The sequence below is a fragment of the Micropterus dolomieu genome, linkage group LG09 (genome assembly GCF_021292245.1).
Source record: "Micropterus dolomieu isolate WLL.071019.BEF.003 ecotype Adirondacks linkage group LG09, ASM2129224v1, whole genome shotgun sequence".
Lineage (NCBI taxonomy): Eukaryota > Metazoa > Chordata > Actinopteri > Centrarchiformes > Centrarchidae > Micropterus > Micropterus dolomieu.
In genome coordinates, this window is record NC_060158.1 from 19,173,766 (window position 1) to 19,189,108 (window position 15,343).

Below are 15,343 nucleotides of genomic sequence, written 5' to 3' on the forward strand. Positions count from 1 at the left end.
TTTCAAAGTTCCACTGTCCATTTAAACGTTTAATAGTCTTCCAAAATGCAATAAATTACATGCACACATTTACACATTTTACACGTTTCTTCTATGACTGCCATCAAATACATTGCATATTCCTCTGAAATTTGAACACGAGTCCCATAGAAGGAGAAGGAGAAAAAAAATTTTGAAATGAACAACAGGGTTTTTTTCAATATAACGTCCCCGCTCCAAGAGCCAACGAGTGCTGTATCGAGTTAGGGGTCTGCAGGTGGGAAGCCATGGAGCTACCGGCTGAGGTGTACCATGATCCCGCGTTTTCCAAAAAGTTAGAAGCAGTCGTGTTGATGCTTTGCGGCTGTAGGCTGTGCGGCCTGGAGGGGCCCTGCGTGTCCCACACGGCCGGGGACTGTGGAGAGTTGCACGCCATGGGGTCGCTGGAGCTGGGGCTGTGCTCAGGTGGAAGCTCGCCGTTTTTCATGATCTTCTTCAATTTTGATCTCCTGTTCTGGAACCAAATTTTGACCTGAAAAACGGCAACCCCCCCCCACAAAACAGGTCTGTTAATATCTTATATAGAACCCCAGGAACTATTAATTCAGAAGAAGCACCGTGCGTAAAGGCGCACAGAAACAAAACTCACTAAAACGGCCATTATGTTTTACCAAATAGGCCTTATAAACATTCAAAACAGTGAAATGGATTATCTTAAAATCCCACCTGTGTTTGCGTGAGTCCCAGCGAGGCAGCCAGCTCGGCTCTCTCCGGCAGCGCCAGGTACTGTGTGTTCTGAAACCGCCTCTGCAGGGCGGCCAGCTGGAAGCTGGAGTAGATTGTCCGGGGTTTCCTTACTTTCTTCGGCTTGCCATTCACCATCCTCACCTCAGGTTCGCTTATCTCCTTCTCTGTAAAAATAGTCATAAGAAGAATAAGCATGTGTGTTTACTGCGAATTGTCTTTTAAGTATCTTTTTTGTGTGTGGGTTGTCGCCTAAATCGCTTAGAATCCAAGAAAGATCGTATTTCAGAAGCCACATTAATTCCAGAATGGCAAAAAGGTATGTGCATTCTCATAATACTAAAAAACACATCGAATCGCTCGGTTTCAAATAACCACAAATAAGCATGTATTCCTTATTTTACCCATATATATAGCTTCAGATTGCACATTTCTGGATTTTTATGCAAGAAGAACAGACAGAAAAACATGCAAAAAAAGAATTTACAATAAGATGAAATTTGGACACTTCGGTCGACAAAAACTATATGTAATTATCCACTAATAATCTGCTCACTATAATGGAAAAATCTGCGGCCCGTACCTTGTGGACTCGGCTGGGCTTGCACTCTGCTGTAAGCCCCAGCATACTGGTGGTAGGCTGGAGTGGTGTACGAGCTGTAATCAGTGTAGGATTTTGTCGAGTAATTTCCAGCGGATCCATTTACACCCGGGTACTGGTACTGGTAGGCATTGAGCGGCTTCCCGTACGAGGTGGAGCTGGGCGAGCAGTAGCCGTGAGTGACTCCAGCGGCGGGACTGTAGTAGCCAGAATCCGTGGCGGTGGACTCGGGTAAAGTAGGAGATTCCTGAGACGGATGGTGCATGGTGGAGAGTTGAAAGGAGCTCTGGAAGTCTGCAGGTTTCACACTCGGGATCCTCCGGTCGAATACTCCAGTCATACTTCGAGAGGGAACGCGTGGGTTTGTTTTTTATTTAATTAGCAAAAAAATAAACCCGAAGCAGTCTGACTCCAAAGTGGTGTGAAAACTACACTGGCATTGTTGAAAGGCTCTCGGGCCGTCGGGCTCTGGTGAAGACTGCAGGCAGCCCCGCAGCAAAGCCTTGGTTAAATCCTAAATCGCGCTCTTACGCACTGCAGGGAGGATCTGGTTCCATTGGCCAAGGCGCACACAGACACAGCTACACCCAATTCACTCAGCCAGCTTTCTTATAGGGGGGGAACCACCCGGGCTATGTGGCTGCTGCATTGTTGTGTTTTTATACTATCTCAATCAATGGGGGCAATTAAAGCCAATCGACGTTTTCAGAAGGATGAATCAGATGAACAAAACCTCATCACCAAAAAGGCCTCCTGCTGTAAGACTGTCCGGTTATTACGATTGTCTTCATTATATTATTTATGCATTTAAAAAAACAGACTCGTCATTAGTTTATTAACTTTTTAGGGCTAAATAACTCCATAAATGACTAAATGAATCAATGGTCACAAGAGAAATAATAGGCTACATAAAGCAGAATAATTTAGGATGAGCATCGATCTCATTGGTTTTTATTTTCTATTTTAACAGTCACGCTGGCTAAACCCGATTAAATATTCTATATAGCCCATTCCTGAAAATATAGTCTTACATCTAACAGGCTGTTAAATGTCCAATATATAGGCTAATCAGCGGATTCATTATATTTAATGTGCTATATAAATTTATTCCATAACTATGGTGGCAATGGTCATCCCCCCACCACCACCACACACATAGGCAAATTTTTCAATCCATGCCAACTGCTCTTTGACTGGTATGCATACTAATGATAAACATGTACCAGTTTCCCCAACGCGATCATTACAGATTCATCATATCTTAAAACCTGCTGCTTGCAAAATCAGCCCCTTGGTCTACCCATTGAGTGGTAAACAGCGCCGACCAGTGGGTAAACGCAGGAACTGCACCCCAAGCTCAGCCTAGTGGCACACTTGCAAAGAAACGTTTTGACAAAGAAAAAGTGGATGGTGAATTTGATCTCACCTTAAAGTGGGTATTAGGCCACTAAATAACATAACAAATAATAACAGATCAAATTGTCCACATGGTTTCAAGGCAACATGTGTAATTGTACAAATCACCAATACTGAATGCGTTGAATTTAACATTACATAGTAGCCTATCCAGTATTACTGAACTATATTCAGTTTGCAATAAGCCTGATGCTTTCATTGTCCAGCAGGCTATATACACTTCTACTAGGCTACTACTACAATAGATAGATAGATAGATAGATAGACATTAAAAGTGTTTTGAAAATGTAGGCTACCATTCAAATCCTATGTGTGTAGCATATTTCACTTTAAGGTCCGTGCTTTTATTGTAAACTGGACCTATTAGCTTCTAATAATAATAATAATAATAATAATAATAATAAAAAAATCAGAATCAACTTTATTGCCAGGTAGGTTTACACATGCACGTACAGAAGAATTTGCTTTGGCATTCAGGTGCATAACAATAAACATAGTAGGTAAAAAAATACTAGAAATATGAAGTAAGTAATTATATACATGTTATAAATATACCGGGTCTACATCCCAGTGTTTTTCTACTGGGCTGAACTAGTAAATAACATGCCCAGGTGTTCGGGGACTGTTTAATTACTTTTATATTAGCTTACCCGAGTCTGGTACCCCGGAAATACTCCCCCCCCCCCGATCACCGCCACGGATTTCTTCCTGTGGTGTCTTGCTTTCTAACAAGTTTTTATCAACTCGGTTTGTGGTTCTTATTTTCTAAAACCATGCCAATATTGTTAGCCACAGGATATATGGCCATGGTTAGTTTTATATAGAAAAAGAGTACTTTGATGTGGTTGTTGGATTTGAATACGGGTCAAGGCTGAGAGCGCGCAGCCTGCGTCTGACATCACTGAAGGGTTCAACCAGCAAGATAGTTCCCCTCCTGTTAACAGCTACACAAATCGTTGGTCCACAGAGCGTGTCTAGGATTAAAACACTAGCCAATGAGTTAAAATCATGAATACAAGGGCGCACAGTGTGGTAGAGATGGTCCCTACTAATATCCAGTGATTACTGAATCGTCCCTAGGAATAATTTTGATAAACTCCTGTTTTCTACGAGTCCAATGCATTTTTAAAAGTTGTATATCATATGCCTCACAGTGGATTGCCAAATATTTTCAGCAACTTTACTTTAAAAAATGTTTTATTGACCAACAGTGACATGAAATATTTGCTCTTGCATGAATGTGTCAGAACATCTAAACTGTACCAGTTGTAATATTTACAGACGTGTCAAGCTTCAATAGATGTGAATGGATATTAGTTTTTTAAACAGCTCAGATTACTGTTAAATAATTCTCTATTAAATAATACAAATTTAGAAATAAGAAGGTCTGGGCTGCTTAACGGGAAGTGGCCAAATACGGAAGTAGATGAGAGGGAACACTCTTGCCCTGTGTGGGTCTTTTCTGTGCTATCTTTTCTCTCGTCTCCCGTTTTGTGTGTTGGGGGGATGGGGCTGTGCCGAGGATGAGACACTCCAAATATTTACCACTTGGCTAACTAAATATCTTTATTTCCGAACTGGGCTTCCTCTGTCGTTCTTGTAGATATACATACTTTTCGACCACGTATGAGTTTAGGTGGAATTTGGCCAAAATAAAGTGGAGTATCTGTACGTCCACGACACACGCTTAAAAGTCGACAAAATGTATTCCTCTGCTGGAGGTAAGTGGTGCAGCTAACGTTAGCATCGGCTCAGCGATGCAGCTAGCAAAAAATAACACACTAGTTGCAGCATTTTGCTGCTACATTGCAACGTGTCATTGCAGGAACATAGTCTGGATTCCTGTTTCATTTAGCTAGTTATTATAAAACACAACAAATGTTTTGATCAAGAACATGTCGTCCCAGTCTTAAGTGGAGGCATTAGTAGGAGAGGCAAGCTTAGCTAGCGTGCAACAACAAGAAGCTGCTGTTAGCCAAGTTAGCTTCAGCGGTAACTCGTTGCCGAACTTGTTGTTAGTTAGCGTCAAAATATAATTTCACGTAGTGGTTCCGATGGGCGTATATTTTTCTCAAAAAGTCATACAGTTATAAGCACTGATCATCGTTTTGAGTGCCTCGCAGTACAAAACCAAGCACATAGTAATAGCAACATTTAGCGGCCGACCATGCTATCTAATCTCATCATCAATCTTAGCCATGGTTAGCCAACAGTATCCAACTTAAATTTGGAACATTTACTTACGTTACATCGTTTTTGCCCACGTTATAAATTTCCCGACGTCATCAAATTCCTCTGCCAATTTAACACGGACTTTGTTATTGTGAATTTTAATGGGTAACGATAATTATGTATATTAAGTTTGACTGAGGATGTATACAGTTACAGTGTAAGAGTTGAGACTCATTTGGCAAGAACACAAAGTTTGTTAGAATATTGTAGCAATTGCTTGTCGCATATGGTTTTTCTCTCAATCATTGGCTCTTTTTTCCTGAACAACTTTAAAATAGCAACACTATACTGTATTTTCTCAAACATAATTCATCTATGTTCTCTTTATAGTACTAAAAAAGAATTGGCTTTTAGCATTGGGCAATTTCCAGGAGAGTGGGTGGCTTCAGCAGAGTTAGATTGCCAGCTTGCTTGACTCCTTATGTGTGCATATTGATAAGAGTTTTTAAAAAGTTGTCCTTGATTGTGGAGGATGGCGTTGTGGAAGTGATAAGGGAGCAAGACATACTGAAATGAAGCAAGTGTTTGCAGTGGAAATGTACAAGTAAAGATGATTAGCACCCTGCGCTTTGCCTCTTCTTGCCACTTGCTACATAAAGAATTAACTAACTAACTAACTAAAAAAGGGTTAACTTGTTAAGCAGTAAGCTAGATTTCTCCTTTCTTGGTTGATATACCTTTTCACCCCTCTGTATATTTGAGTACTGTTTGTATCAGATCAAGTGGATTGTTGAGCATTCACAACATGTCCTTTTTGTCCTCTGTAGCTGCTGAGGTGCTTGAGGGACCCCGTTCCTCTGGGTCAACAGGCTCTGGTAAGCTTTTCCCATATTTGGGCTTTAAAGCCTTAAACTGGCCACGGCATTGGTACAGTGTAAAAGGCATCATTGTGCTTTGTTTTTTACATCCTGCAAGCTTTACAGTATGTACGCATCTGACATACGATTTAACCTTCTGACTGAATAATGAAATTGTCCAGGAAATGGGCTATAGGGATTTGACGCTATAGGGGAGATAGACAGTCAGTGTCTTCTAAATGCACCTCATTTGGTGCTCTGAATGGCGGTGCACTCACTAGTATCCACCATATATTACTAGGTATTATGGGTGTTATTCTGTTTGAATGGACAGAGCTGGAGCACCAAGATAAGGCACTGAGGGGACTGGAGAGTGTTGCATATATGGAGCTTCTTGGTTCAGCATGCCTACCAGTGATAGTGCAATCTTCTCCAAGACAAAGAATGGAGAACACCTCAAAAAAATTAAGGGCATAAGAAGAACAGAGTGTAAATACTCAAATTGCTTATAAATAGCAGACAGGTTGAGTTTTGCTAGGCTCATTCACGCTAGCCAAGTCACAATGTCAATTCTAAGAACATATATTCCAGATTAATATCTACATTAAATGAGTCCTCCAGCTGAGTGGCAGGGTGTTAGAAGATGACTCGACTCAATGCTTCTTAATATTTCCAAATCGCTTGAACAACTAACAAAGCTAGGTGCTGCAGATGTAAAAGGAGACTTGATTCTGTAACTGCGTGCTTATGTGTCACCTCAGATTTATTTAGAAACTAATTTCAGCAGAACTTTGACAACTGTCACTTTTCCTTTATATTAAATGAGGAAACATAGATTAAGACTGCCCTCCAAGTGCCATGTCTGGCCAACAAGATGTAGGAATGGTTCCCATTCCCAAGGTCTCACGAGAAAAGAGCACTCACACAGCTGCCATGAGATGACAGTTGTATGAGTTTGACCCAATTGCTTGGCGAGTCATTTGGTCCATTGACGCCGCCCACTTAACAAAATGCCCTTTAAGGCTCATGGTAACAATTTTGCTTTACAAGGTTACACAATTTACCACTTAGATATAATAACTTCTGTCATTCAAAATTGGGATTTTTTAACGAATATAACAGGTTATGGTATCCCATAATGGCACATGTTGTCAAAAAATCTGTTTGTTGACTCAGGAGTAAAACCAACTTAATTTCTATTATGATCAGCTGAGAAACTCACACTATATTTTTTCTGTTAGTGACACTCTTCAGTTATATATGTGAAAATAACAATTTTATTTATGTGAACAAAAAGTACTAATTGGGATTAAAAGATTTTTTCTTATGTCTGTCTAATTATGCACCATGTCCCTTTCTTACATTTGACCCCCCTGTTTTAGACCCCCCATCTTCCCCAGTGCCAGAATATGTGTTCAAGCCACCATCACGGCCGGACTTCGGCACCATGGGCAGGACAATCAAGCTCCAGGCCAACTTCTTCGAGATGGAAATCCCTAAACTGGAGGTCTACCATTATGACATCGACATCAAGCCCGAGAAATGCCCCAGGAGGGTCAATCGGTACCTACATGTGTAGACTTCATCAGCAGCATGTGGTAGATGAGTTAGTGGAAAGTACCAGGCATTGTGATCATTTATTTGTTTAATTTTTTTTCTCAGTGAAATTGTAGAGCACATGGTCCAGCACTTTAAAACACAAATCTTTGGTGATCGAAAGCCGGTGTATGACGGGAGGAAGAATCTCTACACTGCCATGCCCTTGCCTATAGGCAGAGACAAAGTATGTATTTTTCAGGACCACCTGCAACAATAAAATCTCCACTTCTGGAGATATTGCATAGACATTTGTGTAAAAAATGTTTGGTCTTCAAATATCACAGCATTGCCTCTGTCTTTTCCTTTTCTTGCCCACCGCCACACAGGTGGAGCTTGAGGTAACCATTCCTGGTGAAGGCAAAGACCGCAGCTTCAAAGTATCCATCAAGTGGGTGTCCTGCGTCAGCCTGCAAGCTCTGCATGAGGCGCTATCAGGACGGCTACCCAGTGTCCCCTTTGAGACTGTCCAAGCCTTGGATGTGGTCATGAGACATTTGCCCTCTATGAGGTGGGGGTTTCTGGCATAAAATGAAAAATGTTATAAATGCATGACTACATTATGCTGGTTGTTTTCAAATGACAGGTGGAGGTGGTGTTTTAGCACTAATTGACCCTTCACTAAGCCACGCCCTGAATACATTGCTGGCCAATCACAGCGCAGTATAGGACTTGCTCTAACTGAGGTCCGATACTTTCATGGCTGCGGAGTGCAGTAATAGACTGTGGCAGCGCCGACAGTTTGTCGGACTTAGCAACAGTAACTAAGGGGGGCGGGGCTTAGCGAAGGGTCAATTACAAATTGCATATTCTTTACATCTTTGCTGATCATTCTTAAAGCATTCAACATGGTGTGAGGTGCAGAGTCAGTCTGCAAAGTCACAACTTGTAATGCAAGTCCATTGACCTAAGTGAAATTCTGGTTGCACAATATGAGTGATTACCCATTTGTATTCAAATAAAAAGAAACCAAAGTCATTTACCACCCTAATAAAGGCAATCAGGGTGGTAAAGGAATAAACAAAGCATGATAGAAAAGTGTACACCCTGTTTTTCACTTAATTCATTACCATACTTTCAGGCAGAGATTGGGTTACCTTTGTTTGGTGTAGGGTTGGGCTGATCATAAAACATCCTCAAACCTGTTTGATGTTACTGTATGTTTGTCAATCTGTAGCACCTTATCACCATAGCAAATTCTTCGTATGTGTAAAACACTACTTGGCAATAAAGGTCCTTCTATTAAGTTAAATTCAGCCTAACTTTTCTTCTTCTAAAGCCAAACTCACTGATAGGCAGATTGTGGTCCGAGTTCGGGCAGAGACGCCATTCTGCCTGGACATATAACTGATGAATTATTGAAAATGATTACATTTTGATGGTGCGTTTAAACTCTCAAACCAGTTGCGTGCTATTGTAAATCATCTCACGTGATGTTACTCAGCCAATCAAATCTTTGCATTCAGTGAGCGAGCTACATACCCACACACGGACGAGACGAGGGACGACTAAGAAATAAGTGAGTCAGGAGAAAAGTATATTACTGAGTTGTACTTTCTTTTTTTGATTTGACTGTCAGTTGTTGACTAGAGACATATTGCTACTAGTCTACTTGGATATATATAACAATCATAACGCAAGTTGGACATTATGATTATATGAGACCTTTGCTTGAGGGAAAGTTTGTCTAACTGGACCTCTTTACATTTTAATTAAATACCCCTCACCTAAACAAACATAATATGTTAATCACATGGTCATATTGCTTTTTACTAATGCAATACAAATTGGATTTAGTACAGTAGGCATATGTTGCTAATGTAGGTTACTTTTTAATTTGCCAGAATGTGTCATAATGACAAAGGCCAAAAATGGAAATTGACCCAACCCTAGTATGGTGTGATGATCAACTTGTAGAGAAACTAATGCATTTAAGTTAACTCTGATAAGTTGGTCTATGTTCTTAACGCTTTACTGTCAGTCCCAGAGACCCACCTTCAAATAAGTTATCAGCAAGCATGTTGGAGACTAGCTAGTAAGGATAGTCATGTTAACGTTAGAATACAGCTGGGTTGTTGAGGTTAGCACGCTGTACTTAGCTGCTAGTAAATGTCAGATTTTGCCGTTTCCATCAACCTTGTCTAATGCGATACTTCAGAATGCCCATAAAAATACTTTGATGGAAACACAACTACTGTAATTCTGGGGAAATACTGATCTTTATGTACCCTGTATCACCGATCTCTTTTTCTTTCTGTGTCTTTACTAGTCTTTACTAATGGTGTTTTAACCAGTTTGATGAACAGCTCCTGTTTCTCAGTATGTGTTCATCAGGTTTCCCGGCTGACTGTCCTCTGTTACAGGTATACCCCAGTGGGGCGCTCTTTCTTCACACCCTCAGAGGGATGTTCGAACCCCCTCGGTGGTGGCAGAGAGGTCTGGTTTGGCTTCCATCAGTCTGTCAGGCCTTCCCTTTGGAAAATGATGCTCAACATCGATGGTAATTTTCATATTGATTTGAAGGTGTGTGACGTAAATTTGTTTCTGTGAATCTCATCTCTGTGTGCTTGTTATGTTTGCAGTCTCGGCCACTGCATTCTACAAAGCCCAGCCTGTAATTGAGTTCATGTGTGAGGTCTTGGATTTCAAAAGCATTGAAGAACAACAGAAGCCCTTAACAGACTCACAACGAGTGAAATTTACAAAAGAAATTAAAGGTAGGTCAAACCCTGGAGCTAACCGGAGCTCGTCAAGTTTTTATTTTGGGTTATTTCTCGATTAAATGTATTTATAATAAGGGTGGGAATTTTATTTGATTCAGATTCTAAATCTATTTACAATTAATATTTTAGACATGATTGAGGGCTGGGTGATATATTGAATATAGCAAATATATTCCAGTATCAATTAATGAGTGATATAGAGATGACCATATTGTCATATTCAAGTTATGCATTTTAGTAATATACACTGCTCAAAAAAATAAAGGGAACACTAAAATAACACATCCTAGATCTGAATGAATGAAATAATCTCATTAAATACTCCTTTCTTTACATAGTTGAATTTGCTGACAACAAAATCGCACAAAAATTATCAATGGAAATCAAATTTATCAACCCATGGAGGTCTGGATTTGGGGTCACACTCAAAATCAAAGTGGAAAACCACACTACAGGCCTATTCAACTTTGATGTAATGTCCTTAAAACAAGTCAAAATGAGGCTCAGTAGTGTGTGTGGCCTCCACGTGCCTGTATGACCTCCCTACAACACCTGGGCATGCTCCTGATGAGGTGGCAGATGGTCTCCTGAGGGATCTCCTCCCAGACCTGGACTAAAGCATCCGCCAACTCCTGGACAGTCTGTGGTGCAACGTGGCGTTGGTGGATGGAGCGAGACATGATGTCCCAGATGTGCTCAATTGGATTCAGGTCTGGGGAACAGGCGGGCCGGTCCATAGCATCAATGCCTTCCTCTTGCTGGAACTGCTGACACATTCCAGCCACATGAGGTCTAGCATTGTCTTGCATTAGGAGGAACCCAGGGCCAACCGCACCAGCATATGGTCTCACAAGGGGTCTGAGGATCTCATCTCGGTACCTAATGGCAGTCAGGCTACCTCTGGCGAGCACATGGTGTAGGGCTGTGCGGCGCCCCAAAGAAATGCCACCCCACACCATTACTGACCCACCGCCAAACCGGTCATGCTGGAGGATGTTGCAGGCAGCAGAACGTTCTCCACGGCGTCTCCAGACTCTGTCACGTCTGTCACATGTGCTCAGTGTGAACCTGCTTTCACCTGTGAAGAGCACAGGGCGCCAGTGGCGAATTTGCCAATCTTGGTGTTCTCTGGCAAATGCCAAATGTCCTGCACGGTGTTGGGCTGTAAACACAACCTCCACCTGTGGACGTCGGGCCCTCATACCACCCTTGTGGAGTCTGTTTCTGACCGTTTGAGCAGACACATGCACATTTGTGGCCTGCTGGAGGTCATTTTGCAGGGCTCTGGCAGCGCTCCTCCTGCACCTCCTTGCACAAAGGCGGAGGTAGCGGTCCTGCTGCTGGGTTGTTGCCCTCCTATGGCCTCCTGATATACTGGCCTGTCTCCTGGTAGCGCCTCCATGCTCTGGACACTACGCTGACCCAGCAAACCTTCCTGCCACAGCTCACATTGATGTGCCATCCTGGATGAGCTGCACTACCTGAGCCACTTGTGTGGGCTGTAGACTCTGTCTCATGCTACCACTAGAGTGAAAGCACCGCCAGCATTCAAGTGACCAAAACATCAGCCAGGAAGCATAGGAACTGAGAAGTGGTCTGTGGTCACCACCTTAGCAAGACACCCCCAATAAAGGAGTGGTTACTCCTTTATTGGGGGTGTCTTGCTAATTGCCTATAATTTCCACCTGTTGTCTATTCCATTTGCACAACAGCATGTGAAACTGACTGTCAATCACAGTTGCTTCATAAGTGGACAGTTTGATTTCACAGGAGTGTGATTGACTTGGAGTTACATTGTGTTGTTTGTGTCTTTATGTTTTTTGAGCAGTGTATTTCTCCATTGAAAGGCAGTACTTAGCTGCAGTGTTTAGCTGCAAGAGACTCACGCTCTTTCTCCCACACAGCCACAGACTCCCCAAACGTTTTAACCATCAATGTCTTGAGTTCACTTCCAGAAAACGATAATAATGGATCGATCATATGGAGGTGGTTCAGTTTCTGGAGGGCAGATGTGAAACAAACTAATATCCTTAGCAAATTATATCACAAAACGATTGCTACTGAAGCAGGCTGTACCAGTATTAACCGCATAATGCAGTAACTTCAACAAGGCAATACTGGAGCAAATCAGAAAAAAACAAGGAGGCTTCATACTAAAAACATTATAAAATATACTATTAAACAGAGGATGTTAGAAATAAAGTCCTGTTTCTTAACCTACTTCAAAATAAAGGCCTGGTATCCTGTGACCTCTTCAGGTGAGAGAAATAAGGGCCTCAGCCACTATTTGAGAGTTTGTTATTTTGGTATATATCGAGATATACATCATATATCGTGGAATAGCCTAAAGCTATCAAGATGTTATTTATAAGCCATAATGCCTATCGACCTAACCTCATTCAGTGTTCAGTTTAGTATACTTGAACAATTTAAACATTCGTTTGTCCCTTTTGTCATGTAAAGAGTTATGAACCATGTTTTTTCATTACATGGCCATTCAAAATCTGCAATGATATTATATCAGTTTTGGGGTGTTTTTTAAAACTTTGTTATCGTGAAACCTCCACACAGGCCTGAAGGTGGAGATCACTCACTGTGGGCAGATGAAGAGGAAGTACAGAGTGTGCAATGTGACCAGAAGACCAGCCAGCCACCAAACGTAAGAAAGCTCTTCTGTGTCATCTTTGTTCATGTTATATTATTGTTAACTGTACTGTTGTTGAAGTATACAATCTGCAGTCCAGCAACAGTAAGTGTTACATGAAATATATGCATATAATGAATGCATGTAACGTATTGCACACTGGAATATGAAGGCATAAATACAGGGTACCCATGGGTTCTTAAAAGTATAAAAAATAATTAAATTTCATTTTCTAAAAAAAGGGCTTAAAAGTATTAAATTTCATTAAATTTGTTCTTGTCCTTTCTTAGGATTAAATAAATGCCGAAACGTCATGAATAAATATTTTTTCTGTTTGATTTTTTTTTACAATTTACTCCGTTTAGTGTGACTTGGAATGTTATCCAGCAGTACAGGTAACTTTACTGTTTACGTCAGTGTTAAGCTTTATGCTCTGGACTGTGGAGTGTTCGCGGTGCAAAAGCTCTGGCACCCAGCTCTGGCATGAATCAGTCAGTTGTTGGGAAAGAAAACGAAATGTCTCTGACTTGCTACTGACAAGCTAACAGTAGCTGGTCAGCAGCACTATATTTCAATCAGCCTTTAGATGCAAAAACAGAACAGGATGAATGATCACGGAAGCAATTGGCATATTATATTACATTACCTTATCTAGCCAAGGTGTAACTAATTGTAACAACTCATACTGCACTATTTATTTTGTATTTTTGGTTTCACACCATAGTTCTTAGTGCGACAAATATTGTATTTATTTTATGTGACCAGAGTAACACACCTGAAAAAGCTATTATGTATTAAAAAATGAAGATTTTTTTTTTATTGAAATTTTAAAGTTGGTCTTAAATTTCATCCTTGTTGGTATTAAAAAGGTCTTAAAAAGTATTAAATTTAAATTGGTGAATCCTGGTGGTACCCTGTATATAGACTTTTTATAACTTAACAAAACATGGCATTTTGGTGAAGATGACTTGCTGATGCTAAAAAATTAGGACAGACTGGTGTAAAACCTGATTTTTATTTTTTTAATAAAGTTTCATTGTTAGGAAACAATAAACACAATGCCATGTTTACAGGTGAACATTTTTCACATTTTCTTTCTATCCACCCAACCCCATGCACAACAATAGCAAAACACACATTTATACTGCCCCCTGTGACACAGATCAGCTGTACTTTTCTGGTGTGTGCTTCCCTCAGGTTCCCCCTACAGCAGGAGAACGGCCAGACTATTGAATGCACAGTAGCACAGTACTTCAAAGACAAGTACAAGCTCATCCTGAGATACCCCCACCTCCCGTGTCTACAGGTGGGACAGGAGCAGAAGCACACCTACCTACCTCTAGAGGTGAATCCCACCAACCTCTTTTACTTATTTGCCTTTTAAAAAGTTAACTATCACCATCAGTATTTTCCTTTTTAAACCTGTTTTGTGTCATGCGTGTCCACTCCAGGTGTGTAACATAGTGGCAGGACAGCGTTGCATCAAAAAGCTGACAGACAATCAGACCTCCACTATGATCCGTGCCACTGCCCGATCGGCACCAGACCGTCAGGACGAGATTAGTAAATTGGTAAGTCATTGTAAGATAAATATTTACTGAATGCAACTCAGATGACCAGTTCCTGAACACCGTTAATCACCAACCCCTAAACCACTTATCAAAAATCTTGGTTTCCACAAGTCTGTCACTATTTCTGCAATAATGCAAGTAAATAGGAAAAGAGTTTACATTGCGCCATCCGCTACATGCCAAGATTCATCAGTAATACCGTATCAAGATGGTGAACTCAAGCTCACTGGCGTAGTCAGGCCAATGCTGGAAACACTACCCCCAAACAACAACAAATCCCTGCAACATTGATGCCGGCTCCTGACACATAACTCACCACAACGGAGAACTTGTTGACAGTCGTGTCAGGATTCAAGAAAAAGGAAGCAGCATGGCCTGTTTCTTGACCTATTTTAAAAAATAGGCTTTAATTGACTGCTCAGGTGAGATAAGAAGAGGTTCCTGCCCATGCTGCCAAATTTTAAGTTTGGCACTAAGCACAGGCTCAGTGGTGTTTGCTGATTGGCTTTTGTGGAGGGTTGATGACGTTGGTCATAATTGGCTGGTTCCATACACACCTACCATAGCTACAATTATAAGTGGTAATATACACACGATATACACTCACCGGCCAGTTTATTAGGTACACCTGTTCAATTACTTGTTAGCACAAATAGCTAATCAGCCAATCACATGGCAGCAGCTCAATGCATTTAGGTACGTACACGTGGTCAAGACCACTTGCTGAAGTTCAAACAGAGCATCAGAATTGGGAAGAAAGGGGATTAAAGTGACTTTGAACGTGGTGTGTCACGGATGTGCAGCCAACGAATCTGCTGCAACTGTGTGATGCCATCATGTCAATATGGACCAAAGTCTCTGAGGAATATTTCCAACACCTTGTTGAAGTTACGCCTTGAAGAAATAAGGCAGTTCTGAAGTCAAAAAGGGGTCCAACCCAGTACTAGCACGGTGTACCTAATAAATTGGCCAGTGAGTGTATACTGGATGCAGATTAACACCAATTGAGAATTCTGTTTATAAAGTAACAGTAGGTAGAA

General features: G+C 41.1%; 2 protein-coding genes across 5 annotated transcripts in view; one reads left to right on the forward strand and one right to left on the reverse strand.

Annotated features, from left to right (window-relative positions):
• dlx5a (distal-less homeobox 5a) lies at window positions 1–5,112 on the reverse strand. Of its 2 annotated transcripts, XM_046057727.1 has the most exons (4): window positions 4,985–5,112; window positions 1,307–1,665; window positions 706–890; window positions 1–511 (listed from the first exon to the last, which is right to left on the reverse strand). In XM_046057727.1, the coding sequence occupies exons 2-4, from the start codon at window positions 1,662–1,664 to the stop codon at window positions 197–199; spliced, it is 858 nt and encodes a 285-aa protein (XP_045913683.1). In that variant the 5' UTR covers window position 1,665; window positions 4,985–5,112; the 3' UTR covers window positions 1–196. The 2 variants fall into 2 exon arrangements, with proteins under 2 accessions (XP_045913683.1, XP_045913682.1); XM_046057726.1 differs by lacking the exon at window positions 4,985–5,112 and having other exon boundaries at window positions 1,307–1,849.
• Window positions 4,257–15,343, forward strand: part of ago2 (argonaute RISC catalytic component 2) — a 27,087-nt gene continuing 16,000 nt past the window's right edge. The window contains exons 1-10 of one of the 3 annotated variants that reach the window (XM_046057722.1): window positions 4,257–4,461; window positions 5,740–5,787; window positions 7,137–7,332; window positions 7,432–7,552; window positions 7,695–7,876; window positions 9,729–9,865; window positions 9,948–10,082; window positions 12,660–12,747; window positions 13,930–14,077; window positions 14,184–14,303. In XM_046057722.1, coding sequence (XP_045913678.1) covers window positions 4,443–4,461; window positions 5,740–5,787; window positions 7,137–7,332; window positions 7,432–7,552; window positions 7,695–7,876; window positions 9,729–9,865; window positions 9,948–10,082; window positions 12,660–12,747; window positions 13,930–14,077; window positions 14,184–14,303 — 1,194 coding nt within the window. In that variant the 5' untranslated portion in view covers window positions 4,257–4,442. Of the gene's footprint in view, window positions 4,462–5,739; window positions 5,788–7,136; window positions 7,333–7,431; window positions 7,553–7,694; window positions 7,877–8,879; window positions 8,885–9,728; window positions 9,866–9,947; window positions 10,083–12,659; window positions 12,748–13,929; window positions 14,078–14,183; window positions 14,304–15,343 lie in introns of those variants that run through there. The other 2 variants (XM_046057723.1, XM_046057725.1) reach the window with 2 other exon arrangements.